General features: G+C 38.2%; 2 protein-coding genes across 3 annotated transcripts in view; one reads left to right on the forward strand and one right to left on the reverse strand.

The window, feature by feature from the left end:
• lrrc47 (leucine rich repeat containing 47) overlaps positions 1-3,340 on the reverse strand; it is a 78,219-nt gene extending 74,879 nt beyond the window's left edge. For both annotated transcript variants that reach the window (XR_007935507.1, XM_051930527.1), the window contains exons 1-2: positions 2,653-3,340; positions 1,375-1,842 (exon numbers count right to left, since the gene is read on the reverse strand). Coding sequence is in view for 1 of the 2 variants with exons in the window: in XM_051930527.1 (XP_051786487.1) it covers positions 1,375-1,842; positions 2,653-3,225 (1,041 nt within the window). In the remaining variant the exon portion in view is untranslated. The remainder of the gene's footprint in view (positions 1-1,374; positions 1,843-2,652) is intronic.
• A 1,125-nt stretch (positions 3,341-4,465) lies between these two features.
• The window catches only part of pgap1 (post-GPI attachment to proteins inositol deacylase 1), a 319,938-nt gene continuing 310,772 nt past the window's right edge, over positions 4,466-13,631 (forward strand). Inside the window, exon 1 of the mRNA XM_051930514.1 lies at positions 4,466-4,694. Within this exon, the coding sequence (XP_051786474.1) occupies positions 4,566-4,694 (129 nt within the window). The 5' untranslated portion in view covers positions 4,466-4,565. The remainder of the gene's footprint in view (positions 4,695-13,631) is intronic.

Below are 13,631 nucleotides of genomic sequence, written 5' to 3' on the forward strand. Positions count from 1 at the left end.
GTGGCTTTACTCTACAACAAGTCAAATGAACAACAGTACTAACATATATTAAAAGGTGTTGAAAATTCACACACAGTTACACATCACAAAAAATGTATTAAATTTTGCCTGAAAATGGAGGAGTCTGTTTGCCAAAGGAGCAAATGTATATTCTTATACTATCGTAATTTTGCCATGTGATAGTTATTGAAAAACAGTGTCCTCAAAACCGAAGGAATTTAGGAAATACACGATAAATGTGTTAACTTTAAAAGATAACAGCAACTTTAAGTTAAACCTACAAAGACTAAGTTTAAGAATTACAACCTCTCTATAAAAGCAGAAATGAATCTGTTGTTTACTGTAATACCATGCCAAGGCCAAAATAAAAACAGCTTCCTATTTTCAAAGTTTTCTTTCTTCCTGACCACTTAAACATATTTTAAGTGATTCTCTTTAATTTAACTGTGGAAACACTGGTCCCACCAATTCTACCAGCACCAAGTAAATTGGCAACCCTGGACTGGATGCTACACTGCTGCAAGAGACACATACCTGTATACCCTGTTTCTCACTGAGCCAATTAAAAGTTGTAAATGAACACTTTCTGCAAACCTGCAGTAACCAGACAGAAAAAGGCACATTTAATGTGAAGAGGAAAAAATTTCCACACCTACTGAATCCCAAAGTATAATTAGGCTCCAGAAAAAATGAGAAATGCCAATTCTAGTCACAGCTTTCAAGTTTGGATTGGTTTGACATGTGTAGAGCAGCGATGCTGGGTATACTGGGATAAGGATGTTAAGGATGGAACTGCCAGGTAAGAGAAAAACAAGAAGGTCTGAGGAGGTTTATATATGTGGTGAGAGAGGACATGCAGGTAGTAGGTGTAACAGAGCAAGATGCAGAGGACAGGGAGATATGGAAAAAGATGATCCGCTCTGGCAACCCTTAACAGAAGCAGCCAAGAGAAGAAGAATGCAAATTTTGCACATGGAACATGCCACAAACAGTTATGAAGCACTTAGTACATAAATGCTATTTAAAAAAAAAAAAAAAAAAAAAAAAACTGACAAAGTCTAGGTATGGAGATACAGATTAATATATTATGCGTTTTCATTTTCTTCCTGTATTCATAGTGTTTCCTCTAAAGATGTCCAGATTTCTCTCAGAAACCTAGGGCATGAAGCTTGGCTGACATACAGAAATTGACAATTATTGAGAACTTTACACTGTGACACTGGTGTCCCATCTAGTACTTGCTTTTTTTATGATGGGCTAGTTGCCACTAAAATGGGTGTTGTCTCATATAACATAAAAGTGGGTTAAAAAATGGATCAGGAGATAACACTTTGGGCACAAAAACAAGTTAAATAATTTACTCTACATGCTTACCTGTGCAACAAGAAATCTTTTTAGTGCATTTCCTGGTTTCAGGTTCATCCCCTTGATGATGCAACATACAATATAAGGCCGCACATCCTTTACTGCAGTGGTAACTTGCACTGTTAGGGTACTGAAACTCTCAGAGACATTAAGAACCCTCACCACCATCTTGTTAAGTTCTTCAAGATCATCTTTTGCATCTTCTGACTGAGGATCCCTCTTCCTCTGACGCCTATCCATTTTTTTCTTTTTATCTTTGCCTTCATCCTTGTCATTCAATTCTTGCTTCCCCTTTCCTTTCCCTCGACCACCAACTCTCAAATATTCAAGGACTGATTTAGTCTGGCATCCATTTACCATTTTTTCCAGGCGCTTGTCTTTTAATTTATTGTCCCTAAAGTTTATCTCTTTAAGTTTAGGGCATTCAGCCAATTCCGCTGGTATCTCAGTAATTTTATTCTTTGACAGATCCAAAACCTGGGGAGGGAAAAAGTGCCATAACACAATACAAAAAATAAATTCAATTATTTTGAATTATATAACTTTGCATAATAGAAACACTGTAAAAAAATGAAGATAAAAAAAATGTAAAGCACCATGTAGATGAAAAATTAAATATTAAGAGTTTCAATATAAGCCTGAAACAAGAACAGTGTGGAGATGACACAACCCTAGTGCGAGGTCACTCAACAATAAACTGGCACCCTGTCTAGAGATTGTTCCCGCATTGTGTTCTATGCTTGCTGGGATGGGCTCCAGCTTCCCCAAAACCCTACTCAAGATAAGAAGATTTGAGAAATGGATGGATAGATGACTATGTTATGATTGTATTTTATAATGAATTATGTCTGAAGTTTTTGTATTGACACATTTGCTCACAATTAAAGAGAATTAAGAAAATATCTACATGTCTTATGTTTGCTGACCCATTAAATTTTTGCTTTCCAGTTTAACTTTGAAATGCTTTGGCTATTTAACTATTTTGATCTGTTATACAATTAAGAACAGCAAACACGAGCCTGTCCTTCACCCGTGACTTTCACATGCAGTGTTACTCCTGAAAAATTACGGTACAAAGTGTTGAGAGTCCTATGCACTAATATTATACCAGCAGTAAGCATCCTTCTGAATTTTAAGAAAAGGGTCGCATTGCTTTTAACCTTTAAAACTGAAGACTTACACCTTTAGCCAGACCTATATATAAATAATTCACCAGCACATCCAAGTCAGTCCTAAGACTTCACGAGATAGGCAGTGAGACAAAAAGAAAAGGTAAATTGGTCGAACCTTAAGCGCTACCAAGTTGCAGACGTCTGCGCTCAGTTCGGTGATCTCATTCTCAGTGGCTTCAATGCTGCTGAGCAAATCTAGCTGAGGACTGAACAGCTCTTGAGGAATGTCGGTCAGCCGGTTGTGGGAACAGTTGAGGGTTGCCAATTTAAGGCAACCGGCTAGTGTGCCGGGCAAGACCTGCAGCTTGTTACAACTGACGTTGAGTGTGTTGAGCTCGGCGAGTTGGCTCAGCTCATCGGGTATTATTTCTAGATCATTTCCAGACACGTCAAGAACCTTAAGACTCCGGAGGGCACCTACTGTTGTAGGAAGCTCGACAAGACCGTTGCGACACAAAATTAGACTTTGCAGGTGGAGCAGTTTTCCAAGCTCTGGTTGCAAGATCCGTAGACTGGGGCAATGGCTGACTTCTAGATAGTTTAACAAACTTAAATCATACACTCGCATTGATAGCCCGCCACTGTCCTTTATTTTGGCATCTATAGTGGGTCCCTGTAATACCAGCTCTCGGCGTTTTTCTCGTTCCGCTTTTTCAATTTCAAGCCAGCAGCCACCTCCTAACTCCATTCTCAAACCTTAAGCAAGGGCAACACCGGAAGGTGAAAAGAATTACTTCCTGTCCTACGGCGAAGTACCTTGTTCAAAATAACAATCCGATTTGCTAATACACCTAGCAGAAATGTCAATCAAAATCAGTGACGTTCACGATCAGGATACAGAAAAAAAATGTGAAAGCACGCCCTTTCCGTGTATATGCGGTTCAGTCCGCCTGCTGAGCTGGGGAGAAGCCAGTGAAACTTCTTCCTGATTATGCCAAAAAAAAGATACAAAGCTTCGAAAATAATGACATCTGGCGGTTGAAAGAAATCATAGCAGCCATAAGCTCGACACAGCCAGAATGAGACAATTATATCCAACTGCTCGATGGAGATGGGTGTAACTGTAGCCCACAATTACACTCTTTTGGGCCAGAAGAGGAAACGCAGTCGCAAGCCCTTGTTGATTACACAGTTTCAATCGGACAGATGCATTTACTAAAAGCCTAAAACGCTCTTTGTGCTCATTTTCATAATCATGTTATCATTATAACAGGTGTAATAAATGTGAATGTTAATATGGGCGACAGTGTTCTACAATAAAATAATGTTTAAATAATTGTGTTGTCTAAAAGATGCATTCTATTGCCATTATTAATATTGTATCATTACATCAATGCTGCCAAATGGATTGTCGGTTTTTACATCGCTCGTTGAAGTGGCTCTATATCCTTTGATGTACCGCTCGCTATTGCCTCACTAGTTGAAATTAATATGCGACATTGTCAAGTTTGCCTGTTTTACCTTATCTCCTGCAGTTGGCACTAAAGTTACTCATTTATATGATGAAACACCAACAAATAGTGCTGGCTACTCCTTCCAGGCTGATGCAACTTGACAGCGCTGTACAACGAAGCGAACAACTAAAATAATCATTGATTCTTAAAGCATGTGCATTTTAAAAATATGGATAGTTTAGTAAAAAAAAAAAAGTTATATTAAAACAACAGTTATCAAAGTAAGAATGATGTTCATACCAAAAACTATATGGGCTCTGAGAAATAAAGATAGCAAGTCATTATATAAGCTGTTTCCAAGACGGGAAACAAAACAGAACAGTTAGACTAGATTTCAACAGGGGACAATGCATGTCGCTTTTTGAATACGTCACCAACAGAATACATAAGAGCCCGCCTTCCGGAGAAGGATCTCTATTGGCTACCTAATATAATTCCGTACTCTGATTCGTCAAATGACTTAATTCAGGGTCGAGTTATGTAGTATAGATTTGCTTATTTGTACTTGGTCGTGAATTTAATGCATTTGGATTTTTTGACCATTCCGTGGTTCTGAATAAAAGCAGAGAAAGCCATGAAATTAGCAACGGTAATCTACGCTTCGACGGTGGTTCTACTTCTCATTGGAATTCGAGAAATGTTTTTCGGCTTCGAAGACAATCAGTGTAGTATGACCTACATGTTTGAATATCCAGAGTACCAGGTGAGCAGCAACAGATGAACTGCTTTCATTATTTAAATAACACATAATGAAGTTTTCGCCTCTGTTGAGCTTAGTAAATACTGTGGCACCTGTAAAGTGTTATTGGTAGAAAACCTTGTAGAACCAGCAGGCGTACTCGATCTCGGTCCTGTGCGTTTCCAGAATTATTAACCTAGAATTGTTTTTTACATGTTCATAAAATAATTCGAGACCTGTCTATTCAGATGCTTGATAACCAGTAATTTAACAGAGACAATATTGTTCAATGTATTGTAACTGGAAACTTAGATAGATGTTCGATGGACATGTTTAATATCTATCTATCTATCTATCTATCTATCTATCTATCTATCTATCTATCTATCTATCTATCTATCTGTAAATATTTTAAAGTGGACAAAACCAGAATAACATCTTTTTTATATGTCTTTTATTGAATCTATTGTTATCTTTATACAGTGGGGCAAAAAAGTATTTGGTCAGCCACCAATTGTGCAAGTTCTCCCACTTAAAAAGATGAGAGAGGCCTGTAATTTTCATCATAGGTATACCTCAACTATGAGAGACAAAATGAGAAAAAAAATCCAGAAAATCACATTGTCTGATTTTTAAAGAATTTATTTGCAAATTATGGTGGAAAATAAGTATTTGGTCACCTACAAACAAGCAAGATTTCTGGCTCTCACAGACCTGTAACTTCTTCTGTAAGAGGCTCCTCTGTCCTCCATTCGTTACCTGTATTAATGGCACCTGTTTGAACTCGTTATCAACATAAAAGACACCTGTCCACAACCTCAAACAGTCACACTCCAAACTCAACTATGGCCAAGACCAAAGAGCTGTCAAAGGACACCAGAAACAAAATTGTAGACCTGCACCAGGCTGGGAAGACTGAATCTGCAATAGGTAAGCAGCTTGGTGTGAAGAAATCAACTGTGGGAGCAATTATTAGAAAATGGAAGACATACAAGACCACTGATAATCTCCCTTGATCTGGGGCTTCACGCAAGATCTCACCCTGTGGGGTCAAAATGATCACAAGAACGGTGATCAAAAATCCCAGAACCACATGGGGGGACCTAGTGAATGACCTGCAGAGAGCTGGGACCAAAGTAACAAAGGCTACCATCAGTAACACACTATGCCGCCAGGGACTCAAATCCTGCAGTGCCAGACGTGTCCCCCTGCTTAAGCCAGTACATGTGCAGGCCCGTCTGAAGTTTGCTAGAGAGCATTTGGATGATCCAGAAGAGGATTGGGAGAATGTGATATGGTCAGATGAAACCAAAATAAATAGAACTTTTTGGTAAAAACTGTACTCGTCGTGTTTGGAGGAGAAAGAATGCTAAGTTGCATCCAAAGAACACCATACCTACTGTAAAGCATGGGGTTGGAAACATCGTGCTTTGGGACTGTTTTTCTGCAAAGGGACCAGGACGACTGATCCGTGTAAAGGAAAGAATGAATGGGGTCATGTATCGTCAGATTTTGAGTGAAAACCTCCTTCCATCAGCAAGGGCATTGAAGATGAAACGTGGCTGCGTCTTTCAGCATGACAATGATCCCAAACACACTGCCTGGGTAACGAAGGAGTGGCTTCGTAAGAAGCATTTCAAGGTCCTGGAGTGGCCTAGCCAGTCTCCAGATCTCAACCCCATAGAAAATCTTTGGAGGGAGTTGAAAGTCCGTGTTGCCCAGCGACAGCCCCAAAACATCACTGCTCTAGAGGAGATCTGCATGGAGGAATGGGCCAAAATACCAGCAACAGTGTGTGAAAACCTTGTGAAGACTTACAGAAAACGTTTGACCTCTGTCATTGCCAACAAAGGGTATATAACAAAGTATTGAGATGAACTTTTGTTATTGACCAAATACTTTTTTTTTCCACCGTAATTTGCAAATAAATTCTTCAAAAATCAGACAATGTGATTTTCTGGATTTTTTTTTTCTCATTTTGTCTCTCATAGTTGAGGTATACCTATGATGAAAATTACAGGCCTCTCTCATCTTTTTAAGTGGGAGAACTTGCACAATTGGTGGCCGACTAAATACTTTTTTGCCCCACTGTAGTAATACAGTGGAACCTCTAGATATGAGTTTAATTCGTTCCAGCACTGAGCTTGTATAGCGAATTTCTCGTATCTAGAACAAACTCCCCCATTGAAAATAATGGAAATCCAGTTAATCCGTTCCGCACCCCAAATATATTAACATAAAAATCAATTTTCCTAACAAATAACACCGATAAATTATATATACTGTAGTCTACCTTTAATAAATAACACTGGTAAATAATATAACTGATTATTAAAAGAATCAAAACAGGTGTCCAAAGTGCAGTAGAGCATTCAATAAATCTTTAAATAAATAATCCTTAAAACAGTTGTGAAGTGGAGGTTTAAAATACACAAGAATAGCAATCCTTTTACACGAGGTTAAAACGTCAAAAGGATGCCGTCTTTAAAAAAACAGATGACAATCCCCGGTGCTTCTTCTCTGTTAGCGTCTCCCATGCGGGCTCTGCAACAGGCGAGACACTCTTAATGCAGCTGACCTTCTCTACACCGTCCTGCTTCAGCTGTTTGGCTCGCCTGTTCAGCTCACTGTTCAGCTACACGCGAGCCTGCACTCGCTCGCTCTCCCGCACCGACTACTACTTCTTCCTCCTGCCTGCCTGCCTGCAACCTCCGTTCTCTCTCCTCTCTTTTCTTTCACTTCTTCTCCCCCTTAACCGGCTCGCGCTTCTCTATATATGCGGGGAGGACATGGCAGCTGCAGACCATCAGCCACAGGAACAATCATGGATGTGGGCAGTATCCCACCTGTGCACTTAAGTGAGAAACGCAGACACTGCAGATCGCGGCTCGCAACTGCTACCACGCCCCCTCACTAAGCCGCGAGCTATACCCACAGCCTGGCTTTTGGCTCGTTACGCTAGCCAATGCTCGTATTTAGATCTGAATTTTTCGCTCATACTTTCCTCGTATTTTGAATTTCTCGTATACAGAGGTGATCGTATCTCGAGGTTCCACTGTGTATGTGTATGTATATATATATATATATATATATATATATATATATATATAAAAGGGGGCTATGGTCTTTTTTTTTTTTTTTTTCTTGTTTATCATCCATCCTGCTAAGGTGTTAGAATCAATTCCATTTCAAATTACTTACCTAAAATCCATTCATTTAGGTCACTGCTTGTGGCCAAAAGTTTTGAGAATGACACAAGTATTGGTTTTCACAAACTTTATCAACACAGATGAGACTGTCCACGACCTCATCAATGCCACAGCTGCCCAAGTATCCATTGAGGCGGCTGTGAGAGTGCAGCATCTTGAACAGTCCTTCTCACAGTGCATGCAGTGCCGGGAAACGAGTATGAGTGAGGAGATCAAGAGGCAGGTGCTGGAGAGCCAATGTGCCATCTCGCAGCCACTGAGACTGTCAACTCCTATAGTGGGGGTGGGGAATGACTGGGGATAGTCGTCCTGAAGTTCCCAAAGCTTGCCCCTCAGTGTGCATTGTCGACTTTGTAGAGGAGGTTGACTAGTTCGTGGAGCTGCATCCACTGAGTGGTGTAGAGCTACGGGGACTCCATAGCATGGCACTCAGCTGACCAGCTTGAGCTTGGTGGTTTACTGAGTGGCACAAGTGTAACAACTAGGTAGAGTTTTGCACTGCTTTTCTGAATGCATTCCTCTCGAATGCCTAAGAGAGGATAAGAGCTGTGAAGTGAATTGTGAGTTCAGTAGTAGAGACACATGTCGTATTTGGATTGAAGATAGCTGTGAAACAGTATGTTAAGAAAAAGTCTTACTGCACTGAGCCATGGTTCTATGCAGCTATGATCTTGCTGGCAAATATCAAATGTATACTGTTGTACATGCATTGACAGAAACAAATATGTGTCAACCATACACAAGTATTACACAACCAAGTGTAAATTTTAAAGGAAAATGCTTATAATGTACTTTTTTGGTAAATCTTTTTATATTGTAACTGAGTTTGTGAAGATGCACAGTTAATTTCTATTTTAACTTAAATGCCTTTGGAGCTATTTTGCCAACCCTATTTTATTAAATTAGGTAAGCTTATGTACAATACATATTTGCTGTTTCCTTATCAGTGTTTTAGTATGCTTATAACGTCTTTCTAAAATCACGAGTTGAATTTTAGCATACGATTGTTGTAATCACACTTAATATTTAAAAATCCACCATAATTGTATTTATTTAAGCAGGAAAGTTGTATTTAATTGTAATTAATATGGCAACAGTTGTCTGTCAAACCATTTTATGAATGGTATATCCAGTTCAGGGGCAGGTAGGAGTGGGTAGCTATCCGTGCTGCATTTGGCATGAGGCAAAAAACAACCTTGGACATGATGCTGTACTTGCACATAGCCATAGTTATTTTTATAAAACTAATACAGAGTAATCCAATAATTTAACCTGATTGTCTTTGATATTTGGGAGCAAAACATGAGTATTTGGAGAAATTCCACACAGTCAGTTCTAGCAAGTAAAAATAGATGAAAGTTTCACAATGAGTAGATTTTTAAGTTTTGTGTTTAGTTTGCAACTCTGATAAACTGACATGTTTCCAGTGTTTGTTTCAAAGTAAAATTTATTCCCTTAGTGTTTCAAAACTAGTACATTGGCCAGACATTCTCACGGCTCCGCTCATAGTGCTTTTAATGCACTAGCCAAATCTTTCTAGTGGTGTGTCATCTAATGCGTTAAGTAAAGTGGGTAAATTCTGAAGTTAGGCATTACTGGGGCTGCTAAATTACATGCTTCATTGCTGAAAGCTAATTGACACACAATAAATTTTTGTTGTTAGTTGGGCTTTTGAAACCAAAGAATTTTCATATTTTAAATGTTATACTAATGAACAAATTTAATGAAAGCATATACTGTATGAGGTGCATTTGAGTGGTACAAGATTGAATAGGATGCAGGTACCTCGTGCCGTTAGGGTCTTTTTAAAATAATTAAGCAGCTGAAAAATCACTTTTATAAACAAACCTTTTTAATGGGACTTTGAAATTATTAGATGGACATGTAACAGATGTTTTTATTAAAGAGAGAAATCAAATCTTTCATGGTTTTTTTATGTTGAAATATATGTGAATAAACTGTGATACTGCATAGATTAGTACTGTTGTACAACTTATTATTTTTTTCTGTTTTAATTAGTGTTCTTATAATTATTCAGACTAACCATAACTGCATTTATGTTTCTCGTCTTACAGGTGATAAGCCTGAATTAAAGCATTGTTGCAGTGTGCCAGTTCTTAAACTCCTGATTTAGTTGTTTGGAGTTGTTTTTGCAGTGTTCAGTTTTTATCCAAAACATGTCATGGATCCTAACAAAGCCCAGCATAGAGGCAAATATCAAAGAAGCTGGCAGAAATAGACATTCTATGCATCTTACATTAGGGGAAAGAAAATAAATGTGTGTTTATGAAATGGAAGGAAAAAAGAGCTAAAGCACCATGGATGTTTTGAAACAATGTAATCTACTGGCATAGCAGGAAATGTTCACACAGGGGCTCAGATTGGGGATGAAAAAAGGGGATGGATGTTATTTATTTCAAAAAAGACTAAACATATTTTCTTAACAGAAAAGTATTACTGACACATTTTTAAACAGGTGATGAAAAACTAACATTGATTAATCCAGAAATGCATGGGTAGAACTTGCAAACCCCATACAGTTGGTACTGTAAGAAAGGAAAGCCAGCTCTGTGCTACCACAATGCCTATATGTTAAAACATCTGTGTAAACCTTAAACCTGATTAAAACTGAATGTATACCTATAACTTTTGTTGAATTTTGTCACTTAATTACAAGATACATGTGTGTGCTTGACCTCAGTAATAAGTAGTAGATGACTAAAGCACAGTGACACTTTTTGTTTTTTTATTTCCTTTCCATGAGCTGCTTCACTCCTTACTCCTGTAGGAGAAGGCAGTGACTTCCTGTAAAAAAAGTTCCAAAATGTTCTGTTTTCTTTTACCAGCGTTTAATGAGTTACTATTGATTTCAATGTAACAATCAAGCCAGTCAGCCAGCCAGTCAGCCAGCCAGTCAGCCAGCCAGTCAGCCAGTCATTTATTTCCCAACTCGCTATATCCTAACACAAGGTCACGGGGGGTCTGCTGGAGCCAATCCCAGCCAGCACAGGGCGCAAGGCAGGAACAAATCGCTGGGCAGGGCACCAGCCCACCACAGGGCACATACACACACCAAGCACACACTAGGGACAATTTAGGACCGCCAATGCACCTAACCTGCGTTTGACTGAAACACTCAAACTGCTACATGTAGAAATTTTGTTTACGCTCACTGCTAAAACATGTGTGTGAGTGGTGTCATTGAAAACAATAGCAAATAACTTTTGAAGCGGTTTAGGAACGTTCTGCAGAGATCTCAAGGCCTAAAGACTGCCCAGTCTCCATTAGGCACTGTACTTAATATAGATGTCCTTAAATCATTCCTTGTTGTTTTAGGCTTATTCTGAGAGGATTTGATGCAGTGAGTCTCATGGACAGGTGGGGCACTTGCCTTCATTCCAGCATTACATGTCGTTGCAGAGTGCCTTGGTCAGGTGGTGGTAGTGGTAGCGTAAAATGGCACCACAGAAGACCCAGAAAAGAAAACAGAGAAAAGTGGAGATTAGCAAAGATTGTAAATCCCTGAAGAATATAATTCTGTGCCCAGTCTATTAAGAGTACAACTAAAATGTAGCTATGAAAAAGCCAAAATAAAAAAGTATGCTTTTAGTAGTGTTTTTTTTTTTTTTTTTTTTTTTTTTTTTATGTTCTACAATATTAGCCTTGCACATATTTGTTTGTAAAGTATTCTAGATTTTGGTGAATAACAACAAAAGGCTGCCTTACCCCTTCTTTTAAGCTTGGCTCTTGGAATTATAAGCAGACTACTATTAGAATATCTAATATTATGACTTGGAGTGTAAGGGGACAAGCACTCCAAAATATAGAAAGGGGCAAGATTATTTATGGATTTATACAACATTAGTAGTTTTTAAAAATCAATTTTAAGTGGCACAGTTAACCAATATAACAATGCTGAAACTGGTGAGATGTGCAGAGATTTTTCTTTTTCTAGTTAAGATTCTTGCTGCTGAATTCTGCACTAATTGCAACTGGTTGATGTTTTGGCTGGTTGATAATATGGCTGCCACAGGTGCTGGCATACTTATCTTCATTGATGATGTAACTGTTGATGGTAGTTGCAAAATGAATTCTGAGGTGAATAGAATCTGCTCAAGTTGCAGTAAATGCCTACAAGTTCATTGGACAGTGCTTAATCCTACAAGAAGAAAATGATCTCAAACATACTGCTAAGGCAAAGCAGGAGTTTTTCAAAGCTAAAAAATAGAAAATTCTTGAATGGCCATGCCAGTCGCCCAATTTTAATCCAAATAAATGTGCATTCCATGTGCTGAAGAAAAAACCTATGGGATACAAGAACCCAAAAGAAGCAGGAGCTGAAGATGACTGCATTAGTGGCTAGAGAAGATACTCTGCACCTGGTGATGCCTATGAATCGCAGACTTCAAGTAGTCATTGCATGCAAAGAATATGCAACAAACTACTAAATATGACTGCTTTAATATACAGTACGTACCATTGCTATTTCCCAAACATTATTGTGCCTTGAAATGGTTGGACCAATATTGTCAGTTCTACATGGTGAGACTGAAATTGTATGGTGGATTTGTATTATATTTTTTTAATATCATTTATTTTGTGTTTAAAAAATACGCAAAAGCCTCAAGTTTTGCTAGTAGTTTTTAGGATGCATTCCTTTGAATGAAATGGGTTTAGAAAATAGTTGAATAAAACTCTTGGATTTTCAGCGTCTTGTTGCCAGTGTTTTTAAAAGTACTAGGGGGCTTCGCCCCTGCTCGCTTTGCTCGCCAACACCCATGTTTGGTTTTCCAGATACACACTTTTAAGATTTTTTTTTTCTTTGAATTGTTGCTGTTTCATTAGTTTCACTTTTATTTCAGAACTTGTGTAAAAACAATATTTGGAATCTTTCGAGTTCCAATATGCTGAATCTTTTAAATGAGGTCAGTGAGATATGTGTTTTAATGACTTTGTACCATAATTCAGGATAGGTTTCTCTGTTTGGAATTTCAGCACAGACAAAGCGATCTACATCATCAGCAGTTAATAATTTTTTTTGCAAAGTAACCAATAAATGCATGTGAGGTAAACCACGGTTTTGAAATTCTCTTACTTAAACTTCAAAGCCTTACAATATTTACATACTTCTGACATACAGTATCACCTGTGTCTATATATTCGAATTCTATTCGCCTTTTAGTATTTCTCCGAGCAATAATTTCTCTTTTTTTGCGTTAAAGCAATGTTTACTTTCTTTTTTTGACACTGTCGTTTTTTTTTTTTCTGCTTTCATATTCTGTATCTTGCTCTGCATGTGTTTCGCGTCTACGTTTTTTTTTGAGTCTTTTGAATTCCAGTTTTCATTATCTCTAACCTGCTCTGCATGTTTGGCCCCTTTGTTTTGTAACCTCTTTATGACATTTTACTTTGTTTTCTACTCTTTTTTTTTTTTTTTTTATTTCTGACCTCAATTTGTCCTGCTATTTTTTTCAATTACACCTGGTTCTGATGATTAATTACCTTCTGTTTGCGCTAATTCAATCTTTACTATCTTTTTTTTTTTTTTTTTTGATACTGTAGCAACTGACATAATAAAGTGTCGCAAAAGTTCTACTTGAACAATCGCCAACTTCATAACCCCAAACACAACTTTCTAGCACCCTCTCTGACCTCTCCTCCCCTGGGTCTCGTCCCCCCTTACCGCGTCAATCAATACCCCGCTATCAGTCTTTCATGCTGTACTTCGCCCTCCCTCAATCAGACCTTAGTC

Source organism: Erpetoichthys calabaricus, chromosome 8 (genome assembly GCF_900747795.2).
Source record: "Erpetoichthys calabaricus chromosome 8, fErpCal1.3, whole genome shotgun sequence".
Lineage (NCBI taxonomy): Eukaryota > Metazoa > Chordata > Cladistia > Polypteriformes > Polypteridae > Erpetoichthys > Erpetoichthys calabaricus.